General features: G+C 37.5%; 3 protein-coding genes across 3 annotated transcripts; all 3 read left to right on the top strand.

The window, feature by feature from the left end:
• The first annotated feature begins 1,258 nt into the window (after window positions 1-1,258).
• LOC136252450 (uncharacterized) lies at window positions 1,259-7,964 on the top strand. The gene is made up of 2 exons (XM_066044879.1): window positions 1,259-3,548; window positions 6,536-7,964. Exons 1-2 carry the CDS (start codon window positions 1,368-1,370, stop codon window positions 6,560-6,562), a joined length of 2,208 nt encoding a protein of 735 aa, XP_065900951.1. The 5' UTR covers window positions 1,259-1,367; the 3' UTR covers window positions 6,563-7,964.
• Window positions 7,965-9,458: 1,494 nt separating this feature from the next.
• LOC136252451 (uncharacterized) lies at window positions 9,459-11,809 on the top strand. Its single transcript, XM_066044880.1, has 2 exons — window positions 9,459-10,542; window positions 10,784-11,809. The coding sequence occupies exons 1-2, from the start codon at window positions 9,590-9,592 to the stop codon at window positions 11,007-11,009; spliced, it is 1,179 nt and encodes a 392-aa protein (XP_065900952.1). The 5' UTR covers window positions 9,459-9,589; the 3' UTR covers window positions 11,010-11,809.
• LOC136253916 (uncharacterized) lies at window positions 11,122-11,679 on the top strand. Its single transcript, XM_066046575.1, has one exon. The coding sequence runs from the start codon at window positions 11,122-11,124 to the stop codon at window positions 11,677-11,679; it is 558 nt and encodes a 185-aa protein (XP_065902647.1).
• Window positions 11,810-22,953: the final 11,144 nt, after the last annotated feature.

Below are 22,953 nucleotides of genomic sequence, written 5' to 3'. Positions count from 1 at the left end.
ATGAGTTTACTATGAAGATCATTGCAGCATTAATAATTATTATTGAAGTACAAGAAATTCTTGCTCTAAAGACATATAACATCATACCAGAGTCTTATGGTGACAGGAATGATCCAGAAGAAAAGCTGAACATACCATGGGAATATATTTACCAAGACACTTCAAGGTACTTTACATCTCACACACAAATAATTTTAAACCCAGGTATATACTACTTGCAAAAACAAGTGTTAGTAACAAAGGTCCAAAACCTTTCAATAACCGGAATATCTCCTGTTACTATTAATTGCATAAAAGATGCTTCCATGCACATTAACAGCTCAACAGCTGTGAGAGTACAAAATGTGAAATTTGTGAACTGTGGAACGAGTAGTGTATACCCCACCTCACACAATTTTACAGCAACAATTAGTTTACTCAATGTACAGTCAATAGTGTTGTCCAACATAACATTTGAGAACAGTCTTGGTCATGGTATAGTTGGTATAAATGTACTGGGATCATCAACACTTGTAAACATCACAGTGTATCACAATAACAACTTGTCAGGTAACTCCCTCAGACCAATGGGTGGAATTATCCTTGTGTATGTGGATACAATAGATGGTGTCCATCACAACCAAATACAAATGGAGAACAATGTTCTCATTCAGAACTGTATAATATGTTGTATGAGCGATCAGTTCAGTTACGATACATGCAGTATTAAAATGCCTCTTACTTCTTCTGTATTTGGTCTATTTCTGAACCAGAAAGGTTACTCCATTAATGTTAAAATAGTGGACACTAATATAACAGAGATTGTTTCCCAAAATTTGCCACTTGTTTACATTGCATACAACTCAAGCATCAATAATTCAATTTTATTCAGTAATAGCACCTTCACCAATATTACAAGCAAAAAGTTCCCAGTTATAGAATTAATAGTTTTTGAACCAATTGACCATCACACAAACAAATCAAATCTATTTTTTCAACTAAAGAGCTGTGCAGTTAGCTTTAACAGAGCAAAATTAGCTGTTTTTAAACTGTTCAATAGTTATGGAGAAGTGAATATTGAAATAACTTCAACAAAGTTTACTTACAATAAGGAAGCACATTGTATTTGGAAATCATTATATAAAATATCAAATTTAACTATTTCAGACTGCACTTTTGAATCAAACAATGACTTCAATATGCAGATCACACAAATTCATACTGTTAACTTCACCAATAACGTATTCTATAACAATACATCATTATATCCACACCACAATTTGCTTGATGTTAGTAAAAATACATTACCAATTTTTGAAGAAAGCAATGAATTTTCCTTCAACAAAGCTGATGTAATTATAAGCTTAAAAGAAGTGAGTTACATTTATATGAAAGAAGGCAGCACTCTTAATATTTCATTCAATAGAGCAAAATCAAATACAACAGAACAAAGATCATTAATAGCATTCAGTGACAATTTAAATAATTATCTCTGTAAATTTCAGTTTCTGTCAAAGAAAGGAAGTTTAGATAAACACTTCAGTGCCAACAACACCATCAATTTCAGCCTGATCTTCAACAACAATCACAACTACACTAGCATACTATATGGTACACTACTAAACAGTTGTCAGTGGCTACCAAATGGTACATTCCATACAGCTACTCCAGGTGATGTGTACAAAAGAGTAATTCAATATGACACAACAGCCAATATCATCACAAGAAGAGAAGCCACATTTTGTTATTGCGATAAAGCTACTGGAGAAGTTGACTGCTTCAGAGACAATTTCATACCTACACCAATATACCCAGGTCAGACAACTCCAATTAATTTGATACAAGTACCTACTCCTGAAATAACAGCTACTGCAGCTTACCTGTGGAGAGATGTATCAGAATCAACACACCAGTATAATGCCATAGATAAACCTTGTAAGCTAGTACCATACCAGTTAGTCAACTGGAAGAACTTAGTTAATGAAACATGTATGTCATTACCCTACAGAGTGCTTACTACTTTGTTTGAACCTTGTTTTGCATGCTTCAGTGCTAGAGGTTTTGCAAAATCAGTTTTTCATTGTTATTACATTGGCTTCAAACAAAAATGTCCACCTGGTTTTGAGATTCATAATGGGGCGTGTGACTGTAATAAACATCTTACTGGAGCATTTCCAATTCTGACATGTGAAATAGATACAGTGACCATTACGCGTCCAGGACATACTTGGATAGCATACAACACAGAAGGCATCATATTGTATGTAGAGAACTGTGGGAGTGTATTTTGTAAACCAGAGCCAACCAAATTACAATTAGATAACCCTGACACTCAGTGTGTTGGAAACAGGACAGGACTACAATGTGGACAATGTCCTCCTGGACTTAGTGCTGTATTTGGTTCCTTCAACTGTAGGAAGTGTTCAAATGACATGTTGTGGTTACTACCAGTTTTCTTTATAGCTGGAATATTGTTAGTGTTTTGTCTGTTTACTCTGAACTTGACAGTAGTGGATGGTGAGATCAATGGCTTTATACTATATGTTAATTTAACTGTTATAACTACTTACCATCTTTTTCAATCTCCAAGCCTTTTTGCAGTAATGTCGCTGTGCAATTTAGATCTTGGAATTGAGACATGTTTCTATAATGGCATGACAGAATATGACAAAGCATGGCTACAGTTTGTTTTCCCATTGTATCTCCTCTGTATTGTTGGTGTTCTAGCAGTAACAAGTAGATATTCCAGTTATGTTGAGAGACTTACTAGAAAGAGAGCAATCCCAGTAATGGCCACCATCTTCCTGTTATCATACAGTAAGATATTACTGGTAACAGCTAAAGTTTTATTCTCTTTTACAACTGTACATGAGATAGATAGAAATAAAACTGACAAAATGTTAATTTGGAAGTGGGATTCATGTTTGTCTATACTTGAAATAAAGTTCATTTTACTTTTCATTGCATGTCTATTGGTATTTTTACTCATACTGTTGCCACAGAATTTTCTTTTGATATTTACCAAGTTCTCGTATAAATGGAAATATGTGACAAGGTACTTGAAGCCATATTTAGATGCTTATCAGGCTCCATTTAAGATCAACCAGTACTACTATTTTGGAATAGAGCTGTTGATCCGTCCTATTGTATTTGCAGTATGGAATACAAGACTGCAGTTATTTCAATTGGCGACCATTTATGCTAGTGTTTGGGTAATAATATCATTTTATTTATGCACATTTAAACCTTTTAAAAGTACTGCAACTGCACTATTGTATATCAGCTATATCATAAATCTAGGATGCCTGTTGTTGATGTTCTTGTATTACAACAATGACATTACTAATGCTTCATATGTTATTTTACACAAGATATTTATACTCATCGCTCTTACAGAATTTGGATGCACAGTTCTTTACAGCTTGTATAAAAGCCATCTTTACAAACTTACGACAGTGTCAACTGTAAGAGCAAACATTTCCAGTGTACTGATCACACTAAAGGGAAGACTTAGAAGAAGAACAAAGTCCAAATATGCAGAATTCCTGATGACACCGATTCCTCCAGCTGTAAGTTATGAACAGTTACAGGAAGAAATGTTGACCGCAGATCCAAACAAATAAACTCAGATCATGTAATGTATGCACCAACATATTTACTATGCACTATAAACAACTGTATTTAACCAATTTCTGCTTTTTATGCAGTTCCTCAGTAGAAAATATGTACATACTGTATAAGATTCCTGACAGCTATTGTGTCTTCCCAACAGTGATTAATGTACAGTAGTATTATTCTTTACTGCATGGTGATTTCTTATCATCAAATACAGTACAATTTACAGCATAATTACTAGACAAATAGGCATCGATTACCAGGTGATAACTACAAATGTCTCTTCTATTGAGGTAAAATAGGGATGTGGTATACATCACCACTCCAGCAATCTTTTAATATTTGATGCTCATTTGTGGTTAGTAATTTTGTTTTGTAGCTGTCTTTATAGAGATTCATTTTTAAATTTCTTCTCCTAGTTTGCTTATTTTTAATAAATCCATTAACAGATTAGTTTTGTCACTTACTATGGTTGCAATGAGGCTTTTAAAAAGAGCTGGCTTTTTGCACTTTAGCTATCTAATGAATTTGTGCAATTAGATTGAGGACCAGGGCTGGAGGAGAAGGTCTGGTTGGTCAGGCCCAAGCCGGACCAATAATCTGGAGCTGGACCAAACGATCAGCTTGAACTATATTACTTCCATGCAATCACGTGCTATCTATGGACAATCATATCTACAAAAGTACAATGAAAAAATAAGAATTTTAAGTTTGATTAGGGAAAGGGAGGTCACCTAAACCTGTATACGTATGTGCAGGTGTAGATGTCCTTCCTTGTTTCCCTACTATTTCCCTAGTTTCTTGATTTTTGTTTGTATACATTTTTTAACACTACTATGGCTGGTGAACCCACGAATACTGCATCAAAAGTAAAGATGGCAACGTGCAGAGGTAATTTTGTGACTGAATGTCTGCCCCAGCTATCAGTTAATGACTCAAAATGAAGTGGCATTACTTTCGTTTTCAGCTATGTTCAGCCTTTTTTTTCAGTTTTTCTAGGTATTTGTCCCATTTCACTTTAGGATATTTAGCTCAATGATTTTCACTTAGGCTCCTTGGCTATGGGTAGGCTCTGCCTTCTGCGTATGCCCTCCAGTGCCTAACTGGTAAAGAGGATAAGAAAGAAAAAGAATAAGAATAGCCCAATAGAGGATGTGTGCATATTATTATTTGGACGAAAAGTGATTATAATCACTTTTATAATCACTTTTCGTCCAAATAATAATATGTACATATCCTCTATTGGGCTGAACATAGCTGAAAGCAAAGTGTAATGCCACTTCATTTCGAGTCAGTGACTGATAGCTGGGGCAGACATCCAGCGGCGTGTCCAAGAATTTTGATGGTGAATGACTATCATCAATCCCATACAAAAATACAGGTAACAAATACAGCTTGGACTATAACTTGCCACATGAACTATGGATGGGGCTCCTCCTTCCAGGTACTCTGTTATACATTTAAAGGTGGGAAACTCTCATAAGTAGTCTACTTTTGTGATTCACACTTACTATGCATACCTACAATACATTCGTTCACCATTGTTACGTATAAAAACATCATGTTGTTTTATTATTATTATTATTATTATGTATAATTGGTCAAAAAGAAGACAGAGTCTTATAAAACCAATCTCAATTAAATCATACAAATGAAAAACGTTGATTATACATAAAATGATCTAAATTAGTCTTACAACTTAGTACATTGGGAGAAGTGGCGATTTCATAGGGTAAGGAATTCCAGTTATTAATTATTCTCTGTGAAAAGGCAAAGCATTGTGTTGAAGTCTTATTAAATTTCTTATAAATCTTAAATCCATTAGATCTAGTACTGTAACTGGTGTTCATTGTAAAAAAATATTCTTTATCTACTAATACTGCTCCATTCAAAATTTTATATGTCATAATTAAGTCCATACGATTTCGACGGTTTATTAGAATGTTTTTGGTTGTAAAGTTAGTACATATCCTCTGCTTTACAAATGAAGAACAGTAGGAGAAGCACCTCTGCAATCAATCCAGTCACCACAGAAAATATGGACAATTCCTGTTTACAAATGTAGGATGCTATCGTGTTACCTTGAATGGGTCTCAGCAAAAAGAAATGAGACACAGGAGGACAAAGGTAAGCCCATGATGCACACACTGTACATACTGCATTATGCCAAAAGGCACCTGTTGGGCTGAAGCAACATTGAACAATGAAAAATCAAGCCCGTAGCCTTAGCTGTTATTGAGTTATGCTTGTCTGAAGGTATCAAGCAGGCAGGGCCCAACTCTAAGCGTGATCTTTTTTATGGCTTTGCATGAGTACAGGCATTTTGAAAAGAATAAACGGCCTGGTTTGGGCTGTTATAGTTCAAAAACGAAATCAAAAATAAGTCACAGACACATACAATGATACATTGTCACTTGTATAGCTGTTAAAAAAATTGTGAATATAAACAAAATGGCAAATTTCAGTTTTGTCTGAAATACTCTTTTCACTTGATACTCACTGGTGGACCTATACTCCTTGCAAAGAACCACCAGAGGGTCATTATGAGTTGATTGATACTTTCTAAGGTGGCTTTTTAGTGTGTGTTCTGTTTGTATTTTTCAAAAAAACATGGTCAGTCCTTACAATGTCATGATTTTGGTGGTGAAACCTTTGACCTCTGCATATGTGGCTTAACAAACTTGTAACTTGGAAGAATTGGTTGCAAAGTAGTTTACCATTTCTAGTAGTCTATAAGCTAACATACTAATATGTTCTGACATCATCAGCACTTGTATGATATTTTTAGCAAGGCCAACAAAAATATCACAGATGTGTGTAGTTTAAGAACATCTGATAGAAAGCTTATCTGTTAAGAGCTATCACTTAAGGTGGCAGTCAAGTGGTTGCCCACAACTATAATTATTACTATTTTTAAATTGGTGTATTTTTCTCCATCCAGAGTTCAGGGGAAGTCTACCAGAGCTAACACCAAGAAGGCGTGGAAATATGTTCCTGTTGGTGAAGAAGACTTATCTGGTGCTATATCACATATATCATCGTTTCAAAATATTATTTGAGGCAACTGACTTTATAAACAAACGCGAAGCAATAACTGTCGCCTCTTTTGGTAATCAGTGATTCTAAACAATGTTTGTATTCTTATGTAATATTGCCAATACTGACACTACAGAATTCAGTAAGTCATGCTAAGCTCAAAAAAGCAGCTCTACTAACAAAATACCTAACTACAGTTATACAATTAGGGATGCGGCGATTATGCCGGCATAATTTCGGGCATAATAGGTATGTGTGAGAATCAGGAATTATGCTAGCATTTTGAGGTGATTATAAAGCTTTAACAGTAGGAAAATCTGCAGATTGCACAATTCCGTTTAAAAAGATCGAGATACTCTAATAGAGCAGTCAGAAACTCTAATAGAACATTCACTGAAGATTATATACTCTAATAAAGCAGTCACATTGAAATGAGATACTCTAATACAGCAACCAGCTAAAGAATTCAAGACTATTTGAAGCTTAAACATCAATGAAAATGGTCTGATACAGCAATAAACTGGCATTATTAGCCAATTATAGTGGCATAATTTTGGGAATAATGGGCAATTCTCAAAAGCATAATAGGTGATTTTTTGAGCACTGCTCAAAAGCATAATGCTCAATTTTTGGAGCATAATAGCCTCATGCCTATATACAATGCAACATTTTAAAATCTATTGTTTTCAAGTGCGTGGGCGGCTGGAGACAACACTACACTAATACTGTTGAGTAATAGACTCTGAGATCATGTGAGCTGTAACTTATTAAAGTTGCCATATTGCTGTAATCTCACCCACGAAATCATAATAATGGATTTGTGCATTTCATGCAATTGACCTTGTCATATTTCCATGTATTTTGTACCTGGTTTCCATGCATGATAAAACCATAAACCCAATGTGTTCTGTACGCTTTTATTTTTTACATAAATCCAAATGGGTCAATTTTAACCATACCGTATTGGCTAAGAAGCCTTTATTAATCCACTTTTGCCCACTCACCTGATAAATCATTATTATGCCTGCTGACATCATAACATAACTTCAAAGCATGTGTAAATATGTGATTATAATAATTGTTATTGTAATACAGGATGTTGGTCACTTTGGTACTACCTTAAGGCTTCCTTAAGCACCATAATATTGTTTCCTCCTAGCCTAGACATGATGGTGCTGATGATCATTGTTGGGGTGGTTCACTACAATAATATAGTGGGCATAACTGATATGGTTTCTTCCTGGTTTCCTTCTAGATAAAGAATTTTAGCTATCCACAGCTGATATGATTTATCCTTACATGGTTTCTTGGTTTCTTCTTAGTGTAGACATGATGGTGCTATAATCCTTGTTGGGATGGGTCACATATAGAAAATACATTGTAGCAACCACTCAGTGTACAAGCTCTTGTAGGATAAACCCCCTGCAGAATGCTGTACTGAGCATGCAATCCTGAAATCTGCATTGACTGTGTTTAATGTGCAATAGAGCATACCATATATCAGCCACTATAGAGCAAGTACAGAACTGTAATTTTGTCTCCAACATCCAATCATCATCCCCATTTGTTTTGAAGCCTATTTGGTGCCCACCCCACCAGTCCCCACACTGACCTTGTGATACTACTGCAAACTTTTTTTCTATCTTATTTGGTAGGGCAGCTACAAGTACAGGGAATGCTCTAAAAGGTAATAACTAACCTTGACAAGTTTGCTGACAGACTGTATGTATGCATCAGACTATTCTGGGACAACTGATAGCACAACAGGCTAGCCCAGTAATACTCGAGTTGCTAAAACCATACACGCACTAATCCATTACTTGTTGATCTTGTTAGGACCACCACAGCCATCAATGATGTTATCTAGCTTTCGCTTTTTACCTCACACAGAAATAAAATCAACATCCTAAATTCAATACTAAGCAGATTTCAGTGTATCCAAGCACACTGGCCATTAGTACAGGCTCTCCCTCGTTAAGTGCTTCCAAGTAGAACAGTCATAGGAGTACACAACTTAACCCAAGCCCTGACATGCAGATGTATTTACAGTGGGCACAGCCAACTTTACCATCCTGCTCCATTATCGTCCAACACTTCAAAACTCAATTGTAGGGTGTGAACACTTGCAAAGAAAGCAAAGTGTGTATTAGTAGCTATACATATTTCCTCGCCCTTCCAGCAGCCTTATGGTTTCTTTTACCCACTCCTTTTCTGCTGCAAAGTACCAAATACGACAAGGGGGAAATTAGGGGGAGTGGGGACAGGCCCCCTGGATTAGCTACTATCCCCTCTATAGGTTTAACCTAAAGCCTTATAATGTGCTAATTGTAAATGGTCAATATTTAGTGGAATCACAGTAACATTTCACGTGCACGTAATTTTTTCAAAATTTTTCTAGGGCCCAGAAACGATCTTACATATATTAAGCAATGAGACTTCACTTTATCTAGTAAACTACTTGTATAAGATATCTGCAGCTTCACATGTCATAAAGTCACTGCTCCCGCATGAGCATTATGATTCCAGTTCCAAAATGGCAACTCCATTAAATTTTGTGATTTTGTTTATGCAATGAAAGTCTTATACGTAACTGGAATACTTACCACATTGTAATCAGCGCACCCACTATTTACTCAACAAGAGATCAGGAAACCAGGAAAAAACAAGAAACCAAAATAAACAAGAAACCTATATAGTTTACATAGACAAAAGCTTTTTTATAAATACTACTGATACAATGACTTCACTTCTCGAGTTACATGTAATGAGGTAAGTCCATAATATCATCATACACAAATGAAATTACAAAGTGATTTTGTCATCACTGCAGCTGTCACAGTAGGTTTTTCTTTTCAGGGTATTTACATGCATGTAATGTGGTCAGTCTGCACAGCTATAAATGCACAGGCTTCATTTTATATCTCAAGTCACTTTTGAGGCACTAAAGTTATAACCTGTGATGGCTGATAAAACTGGAGTGGAATTTCTTGCTGCATGGGAACAACTTGATGATGCTAGCAAAAATAAACTGTTACAATCAATACAAGATGATCCCCTATTTGAGCAACCCAGAGTCACTTCACGGGCTACAAAAGGAGCAGCAGATATAGAGTCAATCGAGGCAACAGCTCCAAACGTATATTCTGACATTCAGCTGCGTCCTTACCTCAGCTATCTCTACTATTACCCCACCATCCAATGGAGTCTGGACAAGACTCCAGACACTGACAACTACTGGGTAGGATTGTATGCTAAAGATGAAAAGAATGACAAGAAGTATTTGGCATACCAGTGGATACTCAAGACAGCTCAAGGATCATACAAGGTTGGCAAATTAAAAACCACCGAATACAAGTATGGTAGCAGTCGAATAGAGGAATATGAGGTCCACATTTTCAAGCAAGGCTACCAACGCCTGGATGCACAAAGCAATATTCTCAGGGGAGTAGTCAGCCATTTACCAACTAACATTTTCTCGCCAGGTGCCGGAAAGCTGATCTCTAGCCAAGATAGAAGACAATCTGATGAAGAATTGAATAGCTTTCTTGCTGGGATACAAGGAGATGCCAACACCACTGCATTAGCTAAGTTTAGTTCACCTGCAGATGCCCTCAAACAATGGGCCACCTTTACACCAATTCAAAAGCAGCTGATGTTTCCCATCCTAGAACAAGACTCACTACCAGAAACAATAAAGAAGCCAGGTGACAGAGGAACAGATCATCCAGAGTCAAATGTTTACTTTGCTGATCACAGTAAACTAGGAGGAGTTACAGACCCCAGTGAAGCTCCTAGTCAAATTGTGTTAACAATAACACTAGATTACAGCTCCACATATACCTACCCTGAAGTTGATGTAGAAAATGAAGTTCCCAGCGAGGGGGCATGGTTGGGAGTGTATCGTACTCAAGGGTAAGTCATACACTATATCATTCAACCATTTTAACTTGGGTGATTGTAAGAGGCAGGAATTGAACTACAAACACTTAGCTCTATAGAAAATTTGAGTTGTATAGAGTATGAGGAACATAACAAAGTTTCTTTGCTCACTGTATTTTCCTTACTATACAAAATGTAAACAAAATATTTAGGGAATAAGTTACATTTCATGTTCTGCAGCATTGTAATAATTATTCTTGTTGTGTTTCCATAGTACAACAGATTTTGATCCCGATGGATACATTAAATCACAATATGTGGGCAGAGGTCAGAAGGGGTCACACAAGTTGTCTTACATAAAGGAGGACAATCCTGGACCAACAAAGAGCACATACATTGGACCAATTTTTGACAAAAAAAAACAAACGAATCAGAATAGCTGCTACCACCATTGGTGCAGTAATATCTGTAGACCCTCCTCTACCACCGGCTATCTTTAAACCAGATTTTGATAAAGACGAAAGCCTTAAATATGCCAAACTAAGCAACCTTGCTTATAAAGAATACCGGGTCATTCAACAACAAATTGGCAATTATGGTCTTACAGTTGACATGCATATCTATGATGCTAAAACTGATACACACGGCTTTATTGCTAGTAATGATGACTCAGTGGTGATTGCATTTCGCGGTTCTAACTCCTATGCTAACTGGTGGACAGATGCTAAGTATCTCAAGGAGAGGATTGTTGAGGGCCAACCATATTTTGCTCACATTGGTTTCTTACATGTATTCAGGAAAGTCTACGATCGTATTGAAGCCCACCTAAAGCCCTTTATTGGTAAAAAGAAGATTTACACTACTGGTCATAGCCTTGGTGCAGCCCTGGCATCACTCCTAGCATTTCAGATCTCTCACAAATATGAGAATGCAAAACCAATTCATTATGTGTTTGGGTGTCCACCAATTGGTGATATCAATTTATCAGAATATTTCAAAGAAAGGTGTTCTCACATAATCACCATTCAGAATGACTATGTTGCAACTGGTCCAGTCATCTACTTATTGGCAGTATGGGGATTCTTTCAGCCCTACCAACTGATGTTCCTCCCTGAAGTCGGTAGCCACAGCATTCTTGACTATATTGCACAGTTGGAGAAACTTCCCTAGTAACTTAACATGTGTAGCAAACTATAGTATTATAAGAATATATATTGTATCTGCATCTCTTGGATTTTTGTAACACTGAATGAACTGTTAAAATTGTACAAGAGATTTTAGTTATAATATCAGAAGAATAGATCAGTAATAACCTTGCTGCATCAAACAATATGCCCATGGTAAATTTCACACATCCAACTCTCCACCCACCCACTCTCTAACTCACCTACTTGCACACACACGCATGGGAGCACACTATACATGCAAATGCTACACAGATACAAATGTACTACACACAACACACACACACACACTACACAGAAAGTTTCTTACATATGGAGTCCACTTGTTCTTCACAGATATTTCAAATCTGCATGATGATTGACTTGGTATCGACACATCTTATGAATCCTCTCATGGGCAACCTCAGCTCCAAACTTGAGAGTGCTGCAATGGCAGAACACAAAATAAATGATTAGTTACACAACATGTAATTAGTGGATATTTAATTCCTACTCCACTCATGGCTGTATATGACTGGAGTAGGGATTAAATGTCCACCAGTATAGCCACAGGTGTGGATGACCTCCCTTGTTTCATTGTTTTTATTTCTACAATGTCTAATTTTTGTATTGTATTGTATTGTATTGTATTAGTGCTTTACAGTGACCAGCACTGAAAGTCTGACAGCAACATGTGCTGCAGCCTTAGGATTACCTAACCTAATTTCAAGAACTTAGACTTAGTGACTTATAGCTGAAAAGGTGCAACAGAAAAGGGGCCAAAGTAAGGAAAAAAATCCCTCCAACCCCAGGATTCGAACTGCAGGTCACCCAATGTCTTTTCCTTACACTTGTTTGTTTACTTGTTTGTACTGACTGGTGAACCAATAATTGATGTGGTCATACACGTTTTCAGCTATGCTCCACCTATTATACAACATTACAAACAAAGAGCACTATGTGAAACACCTCTACAATCAATCCTGTTACACGAAAATTGCGAATAACATTTGCCACCAACTATTTGTTACTGAGAAGTGTAGTGCATTCCACCTATTGTAACTGTAAAGTATTACATTCATCTTTGGTCTTTCTTCGCTAAGACTGAAAACAAGCTGTAAGTCTCTTCAACAATTTACTCTGATACCACCTAGTCATATATAGCCTCACTTACCAGCAGAGTCACCTTTAGAGCAACCAATTTCGTTTCTAATAGAGTAGTTTAGTGCTTACCAAAATGTACAACTGTTCTATTGGAGTATATTAAAGTTTTATTTGAAATTGTTGTACGTTTTAGGTTCCAGATGTCTTTCAACCACCAACCCCTTTCCAGAAATGTGCCTGGGTATGTGCATCATTTCCACTGACACACACTGCTGGCTTTGTATGCTCTATTGGTAGGTTATCCTATTCGTAGGGCTCTGCAATATACCAATATTTAGTCATACCTGAGGTTTTAACAAAGTCACAATACTATACACTGAGACCTAGTACTAAAACATGATACTGATATATCGAAAACACAGTGCAAATGTTATTTTGCTTTGCCACTTATTTGTGATCAACATTTTTATATAGTATCCAGGGGCAGATCCAGACTTTTTAAAAGGGGTCTTCCACTTTGGAATTGCAACTTCAGCCTATTGAAGACCAAAAAAAAAGATCATTACCTGCTGACAATAGCTGATCCTCACCATAGATGCCCTCACCAACTATATTTCCTTATTTATAACTAGATACATAGCTTGCTACTCTGCTCCTCAGAAGACTACTGTGACTGCTCTATTAGAGTTTCTCGATTTGACTGCTCTATTAGAGTATCTCTTGTAAAGTAACTTCTAAGACTTCTTTGAGGTTGACATGCACTACTTTTTAAGATGAGCATTCTATTAGAATTGTAGTTGGTATGCATACCTATATAGGTTTTACAATGATGATCTAATCTACCCCAAAAAACAGCACTGTGAGATTCTTGAAAAGTTTCTTGCATGAACAGTACTGCCTGGTTACTCTACTTGCAGGATGCTTCACAACTATTGCAAGATCCTGCAAGAAAGCTGGCTTTGTGCAGATCCTACAGGTATTCTTGGAGCTGCAAGATGGCAGAAATACTACCTAGCCCATACTATACCAATCAGACAATGAACCTTTGATAGGTTAAACCTTATTTAATGAAGGTCCATGCACAAATTTATTTAAACTAGTCTAGATAGCAAATTTATAAGAATTTTTAGCTGTTTGAGCTGTGGCTTCTCTATAAGTATTATAATGTCTTAAAACACAAGGTGTTTATGACAATAAAATTTGTAGATTGCTGAAATGGTGATTGCTGAAATAGTGATGGTGATACGCCACTTCTCAAATTACAGTACATATCATGAGGTGTGGCTAAAGGTGGACGGTCTGGACAAGATTATAACAACACTGTGGTTGCTTTATGCCACAGTGGCTACTTTGTACATCCAAATTAGGAAATGTAGTAGGTACGTCTTCAGGGTTTTACCTATATGTAATGTGGTCAGTTCTTGCAGCTACAAGACTTCATTGTATGAATTTCAGTTCAATTGATGAAATTACAACTCAAGTAATTAAGTATACAAGTACTTCAAGAACTTCCAAAAATCAAGTCATTTTGAAATAGCTATACTGAACAACTAGATTTCTAGTTACAACTTACAATGACTGGAAGTTCTGGAAGCAAATTTCTTGCTGGATGGAAGCAGCTTGATGATACTAGCAAAAATAAACTCCTAAAAGCATTACAAGATGATCCACCATTTCAACCCCGAGATATCCCACAAGTTAAAAAGGGAGCAGTACACATGCATTTGATTAAGGTGACAGTTCCACATATCTATTCCAACATCCAACTTCATCCTTACCTCAGCTATCTCTACTATTACCCTATCGTACAATGGAGTCTTGACAAGACCCTGGATACTGATGACTATTGGGTATGACAAAAATGAAAGGGATGACAAGAAGTATTTGACATACCAATGGCTACACAAGGCAGCTCAAGGCTCATACAAGGTTGCAACACTCCATATAAGTATGGCAGCAATTGGTTTGAGGAATAGTATTTTTAGGCATGGTTACCAATGCCTGGATGCACAAGTGATATTCTCAAGGAATAGTAAACCACTAACCAACTAAACCTTTTACACCAGATGCTAAAAAAAACTACTCTTTAGCCAAAATAGAGGGGAAAAGTGGCAAAGAATTAGAGAGCTTTCTTTTCAGCATACAAGGAGACATCAACACTGGAATATTTAGTTCATCTGAAGATGTCCTAAAACAATGGACCAACTTCACACCAATTCAAAAGCAGCTAATTTTCCCATCCTAGAACAAGACTCACTACCAAACACAATAAAAATCCAGATGACAGAGGGACAGGCCGTCCAGAGCCAAATGTTTACTTTGCTGATCACAGTAAACTAAAAGGTGTTGATGACTGCAGTGAAATTCCTAATCAAACTGTGCTAGCAATAACACTAGATTATAGCTACATGTATACCTATCCTGAAGTTTATGAAGAAGATGAAGTTTCCAGTGAGGGAGCAGGGGCGGCAGAACTGGGTAGGCAGGGTAGGCAAATGCCTACCCAACTTTTAGTGGTAGCTATTGAGCCATGTTCCAAGTCCATAGAAAGCAGTCTGGTTGCTCTGATGTTTCAGGATCGCTTTTGGTTATTATCACTCGAAATACTCTAATAGAACAGTCATCGATACCCTAATAGAGCAGTCAGTGACTATTCATTCCATTAGACTATATTAGCTATATATTATTTTATAGATGTGAAATTGTCTCCAGATTCAATCGCAATTTTTCAAAAAATTTCTGGAGCTAGCCTTAGCATGCTGCAAATGCTGGTTGTGCTTGCACAACTATGATGCTGGTGGTGGTCATAGAAGTATGATCTTACAGTTGCCTACCCAACTTGTAGATGCTTCCTCCACCCCTGGGGAGCGTGGTTGGGAGTGTATCATATTCATGGGTGAGGCATTAACTAGATACTAGATCATAATGGACTTAAGTATTCAATACTAAAGACGCAGTAAAGCGTATACACTTAATCTTTTAACAACAAACACCTTGGGGCCAGCATATTTTCATGAAATTATATATGCCACAATATTATGTGTATTGCCTGCTTAGTTTTTTAGTGTGTAAAATAATGTGTATGTTTCATATGCCTGTCCATACCTGTATACTTGAATTGTGTGTGGCATGTAAAAGCAACTAGTGTGAACCTTGTAGTAAACTTATAAGCTTTACTCTGATGTATACGTGTACTTCTGTGAACTGCAGCTTTCATAGCTTGTATGGGTATGGTAGCAACCAAGAAAAGGCAGCACAGACTTTGCAGACTACCAGAAATTTCCTACCTTTCATGTCAAAGGGGGCATGTCCCACTCTTAAGCAAACAACTGAAGAGCAGACTCGACGCTTGGTTGAAATAATTTTATAAGAATACATCATAGGCAAGGTATAAAACTGTTAAGAAGAGTTCTGTGGATTGTTTATTGGCTTAAGTACTTTGTACACTTGGAGCTATGCTTCCTAAGCAATGAATACTGCATGCTAATCAATAAATCACAAAATAATTAATGAATTACACAATAAAACAAGAGAACTTGCATACACCTGCATCTTTGTACGTTTAATTTCCACTACCATATCACATTTGTTGATATTATAACCATGACTGAAGTAGAGATTAAATGTCTACTAGTGTACATAGATGCTGCTGCACACAAGCTCCCTGGTTTCTTTACTTCTATCTACTCAATTTTAAACTTCTTGATTTTCTTTGCACTTGTTTGTTTTCTTTTTGTAACATGATTATGACGAGTAAATTTACACGTACTACATACATCAAAGGAAAGAATGGCAGCAGACATAAACAACTTTAATTTGTGCCTAAACAGTTGTCCCAATATCAATATTACTGGAATATAAATCTAGTGGGCATTTCAGCTTCATTTCCATGCAGTTATGTTCCATCTATTACACAGCATTACAAATGAGAAGAATAGTACAAGCAGTGTCTATGCACACAATCCAGCCATTACAGAATTAGGCATGACTTTAATGTGCAAGTAAGTAAGAAGCCATGATTTCATAAAATGGGATACAAAGGAGGACAAAGGTGATTGGGTCAATGATGGATGCACTGTAGCAGGTGAGGTGGGCAAAAAGGCACATCTTGCATGGACCTAAGTGACATTGAACAGTAAAGAAATCAAGCCTGTAGCCTTACCTGTCTGTGTTCACATTAGCAGCTTTCAACATAATTCTTCCTGCCGCATAGTTGCGTATGTAACATGCATTCACACAATGTGGCATACACTCAGTTTTTGCCAGGCAGCTTGCAACCAGCTGTGGGTGCTTACCTGGTTTAACAAATATTTAGCTAGAACTGAAACATCAGGAGCACACACAAAAAATGAAATGGTTATTGTTTATTTATTACTTAAAGTTCACTAAGGAATGAGTGAATGTTTGTTCTACATGAAGTCCGAAAAATCCCAGTCCAGGTGGTGCTTTTTGGGGTTAATTAAAGGTGTGACTTTTAGCTGATATTCCGATAACCAATACAATCTATTACATTCAGCTATAAAGTAACAGAGTGTGGCTTTCATATCTTTTAAATAAAATAAAATCCATGAATAGCTATCTATATAATAATTCTATAACTCTTTTCCGGCACTGTCCCGTCGTTCTTGGTCGGATTCCAATCGGATCGGTACCATTCAAAACTAAAATTTGAGGCGATTCGTTGAACTGCGTGAAATATCCTTTAAACCACCGTAGCTACCCGAGGAAGGCACGAATGTGTCCAAAACTTTCTGGAGACCTTTATCGTGTTACCAGTCTTCCCCATCCCAGCTTACACCAGACGTTTCTCTCCCCCTGTGGACGACAGAACGAGAACAGAAAATCGAGGCCATAAAATTTTTAAACAAAAACTCCTCCCTGGTTTTTCCCCCGATTAGCTTCAAACTCGCTAGACCAACTACCCGTCCAAAACAATGTGTCATAAGGTGGTTTTCGTGTCTGTCCTTACGTGCTAACCTTGGTTGCGAGATACTTATCACTGTCAATTAATGGCCATTATAAGTTTACGATACGCGTGTACGGCGTTCCGGCATACACGCGTTGCCAATAGAAAATCAGATGACGTATTGGTCTAAAAGCTTACAATGAAATAGGATCAATCACTTTTTCATGATTTAATCAATCACATCAGCGAATTTGATCATGTGATCTGGTGTGTACGCTATCATCCGGCAACTAAAAAATTTTTTAACACACCCACCAGTATAAAAGGAGAGTTTCGTAGTGGGTGTGGCATGTCTACGAGCTATGATCGGGCTACTTGACAGTCTACAGAGGGAAGACTCGCCAGGAATACACACTCTGCACCCTGCTGTGCTGTCCACTACAAGGATAGAGAAGTGTCAGCTACTGCGACATGAATATAAGCAGGTCAGGGACTACAGACAGACCAGTAAAACGGAGGATTACCAGCAACACCACTGTAAGGGAGAAGGATACAGTCGTAGGGTAGTTCAACGGAGCTTCTAGAAGTTTCAGCTGTCCCTGTGGAGTTACCAAGGAGTGAAAACGTAACTTATGTCTCCCTACACATAGAAGACTGCAACAGTCACTTCATGATGTTGTCCACGATTCCGTATCCTGTTAAGATAGATGTTTGTTTTATTAGAGTAGTTGAACGTAATCTTCCGTTCTTCATCTCTCATAATGGCGAATCTTCCTTGTTTAGTCTGTTAGGTAGCCTGATTGGAGTGATCATAGTTAGTTAAATTGCCACACCTAACTATGATCACTCCAATCAGGCTACCTAACAGACTAAACAAGGAAGATTCGCCATTATGAGAGATGAAGAACGGAAGATTACGTTCAACTACTCTAATAAAACAAACATCTATCTTAACAGGATACGGAATCGTGGACAACATCATGAAGTGACTGTTGCAGTCTTCTATGTGTAGGGAGACATAAGTTACGTTTTCACTCCTTGGTAACTCCACAGGGACAGCTGAAACTTCTAGAAGCTCCGTTGAACTACCCTAATAGAACACACACAACCTCTATACCAACAGTCAATCTCTCTCTCAACCTCTCTAGAGTAACCACTCTTCATATGAAGGATTCATCTTGGTAATGCACCTTGATTCAGAAAGCAAAAAAAGAACTCTTCTTGATCCAAATCCACATGGTTGTGTTGACCTTGCTCAGTACAGCTGATAAACTTGAATACCCATACTCAATACTGTACTGCATACATGCTTGGTCATGCGATAAGTAAACATTACAATACCATGATACGATGTAGAAATGGAACTACAATTCAGTTACTCAAATTGACTACATAAATATACAAAATGAATGTGCCAAATGCAAGTTGAATTAGAACATAGCTCATTGTGGTGATGCACCAACTATTGGTAAATTGATCCTCATACCACACTCAAAGACTTTATGTTAGTTCATGCAACATCATCAAAATGAAGTTGAGTACATCCCTGCCATTCAAAACTAATCTTTTTCATGTATGTGCATGATTGTAATGGGACACATCTTGATACGCCACCTTCATGAGAACTGTATTCTGCATGAGTACTGTACAGATGTGCAGAAATTCCAGTGCACAAGGCCACCAACATTACACACAATTGAGGAAATTATGTATGCACATCAGTAGCTATGCGTAATCATGTCTTTGTTGATATGTATAATGATGTGAAATAATGTTCAAATTTAAGTGTACAATATTCACACAATAGGACATAACAATTGTCTTAGTATCACGCGCGTTTTGCGCGGGTACCACTAGTATGTTACTAATAGCACAGCTGCCCATAAACAGAAAATGTACATCTACATCTGTTACATTTGCCAATCCAATGATACACAAAACAAAGACTGATATAGCCAATAACTGATTGCTGATCTGAATATTGATGTACCCTTAGTACTTATAAGCTCCTCATATATATATTTAACCTCAACAAGTACCAAGAGTTTATAATATCTAATCCAAAACAGCCAAGCTGTAAAAAAAGAGTGCGGTCCTCAAAAAGGCTGTGGTGAAAAAAGATGTGAAATCCAAGGTGGCGGCCAAGATATGGCTGTGATGGTAGGTTAATGGTAAAAATTTTAATAACGATAATTCAGGTGAATTTTAGTGCCGCTTGGTTTTGGCACAAAATTCACCTCAATTGTCGTTATTAAAATTTTTACCATTAACCTACCATCACAGCTATTTCTTAGCCGCCACCTTGGATTTTGCATCTTTTTTCACCATAGCCTTTTGGAGGGCCGCACTCTTTTTTTACAGCTTGGCTGTTTTGGATTAGATTTCACTTCTTTTTGTATTTGTATACCCCAAAGCAGTGGCGGATCTGAGATTTTAAAAGGGGCTTTTGAAAGTTGTAATTGGTATAGCTGAATAAGGCATCTGGTGACATTTCTCTGGAAAAAGTTTAGATTTTAGAATCTCTGAGATTGGATCTTAGGCTATTTTTAGTTACCAATTACAATAAATCCAACTGTAAATACTATAGCTAACTATAGGGCAAATATGGTGACTACAAGCTGTAGCTTTGATTGCTCTATTAGAGTAGTTACATGACTGCTCTATTAGAGTATCTTGATCGTTTTTAATGCAGTGGGAGATGAAAAGTGAAGTGTTGCTGAGGATTTAATAGCTATAAATGGTGTTAGTTAAGTGCAACTGCATGCATGCTACTGAAACACAGTGGTATATAGTTGTTTGATGTGACAAATTGTCAGTGCAACAATGTTTATGGATTTAGACTGCCACTGAACTAAATTTAAAAGGGGGTTTCTGACGAAACCCCAGAAACCCATCTGGATCTGCCACTGCAAAGCTGGCCTATGGCCGGCTTTGGAGCTTTTTTAACCTATCTTTTTTTCTTTACCACAGGAAGAAGAAAAGATGAAGAAGATGTTAAATACTTTAAATATTTCTGATTTTATCAGTAAAATTGTACAAATTATATATATATAATACATATATTTATTACAGAACTCTACATGGTGGTTTCTTTTTAACTGAACACTCTACAAGGTGACTTCTTCTAGCTGATCTCTGTACAGGGTGAATTGTTTGTAGCTGAACTATCTACAAGGTAATTTCTTCTAGCTGATCTCTCTACAGGATGATTTGTTTGTAGCTGAACTATCTACAAGGTAACTTCTTCTAGCTGGTCTCTCTACAGGGTGATTTGTTTGCAGTTGAACTCTCTACAAGGTAACTTCTTCTAGCTGATCTCTCTACAGGATCACTTGTTTCTAGCTGATCTCTCTACAGGGTGAATTGTTTCTAGCTGAACTCTCTACAAGGTGATTTGTTTGCAGCTGAACTGTCTACATGGTGGTTTCTTTGTAACTGAACTCTCTACAAGGTGACTTCTTCTAGCTAATCTCTCTACAGGGTAATTTGTTTGTAGCTGAACTCTCTACAAGGTGACTTCTTCTAGCTGATCTCTCTACATTTGTAGCTGAACTCTCTACAGGTGCTTTGTTTGCAGCTGAACTCTCTACATGATGGTTTTTTTTTGTAGCTGAACTCTCTACAAGGTAACTTCTTCTAGCTGATCTCTCTACAGGGTGATTTGTTTGTAGCTAAATTCTCTACAGGGTGATTTGTTTGCAGCTGAACTCTCTACATGATGGTTTCTTTGTAGCTGAACTCTCTACAAGGTGACTTCTTCTAACTGAACTCTCTACAGGTGATTTTTTACAGCTGAACTGTCTACATGGTGGTTTCTTTGTAACTGAACTGTCTACAAGGTGACTTCTTCTAGCTGATCTCTCTACAGGGTGATTTGTTTGTAGCTGAACTCTCCACAAGGTAATTTCTTCTAGCTGATCTCTGTACAGGGTGAACTGTTTGTAGCTGAACTCTCTACAAGGTAACTTCTAGCTGATCTCTCTACATGGTGATTTGTTTGTAGCTGAACTCTCTACACGTGATTTGTTTGCAGCTGAACTCTCTACATGATGGTTTCTTTGTAGCTGAACCCTCTACAAGGTAACTTCTTCTAGCTGATGTCCCTACAGGGTCACTAGTTTGTAGCTGAACTCTCTACATGGTGGTTTCTTTGTAACTGAACTATCTACAAGGTAACTTCTTCTAGCTGATCTCTCTGCAGGGTGAATTTTTGTAGCTGAGCTCTCCACAAGGTAACTTCTTCTAGCTGATCACTCTACAGGGTGATTTGTTTGTAGCTGAACTCTCTACAATGCATCTTCTTCTAGCTGATCTTTCTACAGGGCGATTTGTTTGTAGCTGAACTCTCTACATGGTGGTTTCTTTGTAGCTGAACTTTCTACAAGGCAACTTCTTCTAGCTGATCTTTCTACAGGGTGAATTGTTTGTAGCTGAACTCTCTACAGGGTGATTTATTTGTAGCTGATGTCTATTACAGGTTACTTGTTTCTAGCTGATCTCTTGAATTCTCTTCAGGGTGACTGCTCTATTAGGATGACTGCTTTATTAGAGTATCTTGATCTCGCACTTGCTACACCAAGTTGGATTTCGTGTTATAACTCCGTGGGTTTAAGTCTGATTCTTCTACACCATTGAAGAGCCTTTCTAAGTTGATTACTCCATCTGTACAGCGATTTTCAAAGCGTAACCCCAATAGGTTTTTCTGGTAGGCCTGGCAAGTAGTCGTTTTGTAATAGCTAATCTCGATTGCATCAACGTTGAAACCGGGTCACTACTGCTGACCCGGATGACCCACTGACCGGGATGTGACCAGGATTAATTAAAGCCGAGACGTGTTTCGGCTAGTCTCGAGCGAGCGAACGAGTCTACATTTTGAGCGTTCGATTCGTGTTGAGTAAATATTGCAACTTCAGCCTATCTGTAGGTTGAAGACCAAAAAAAAAAGGTCTTCACCTACTGACAATAGCTACCCTCGCGTATGTTGGTAATGCGATAAGTGGGCGTGGCTCACGAAAGAGCTACGCGATAGCGTTTAGAAGTTTTCACGTCGTCAAACGAACAATTTCGTTTCTCACGTGATCCAATCCGGGTCAGACCCGGATAAATTGTAAACCGGGTCAGACCCGGATGACCCGGAGAAAATGTGACCCGGATGACCCGACCCTGTTTCAACGCTGGATTGCATAATTGTTACACACTGTTGGTTTTTTCGTTGTATCTTCCTGGTGTTTAGTAGTCTGGCGCCGCCCGCCCCTTCGCAAAAAGTAAGGG

The sequence above is a fragment of the Dysidea avara genome, chromosome 4, assembly GCF_963678975.1.
Source record: "Dysidea avara chromosome 4, odDysAvar1.4, whole genome shotgun sequence".
Lineage (NCBI taxonomy): Eukaryota > Metazoa > Porifera > Demospongiae > Dictyoceratida > Dysideidae > Dysidea > Dysidea avara.
This window is presented reverse-complemented; position numbering and strand designations above follow the sequence as displayed.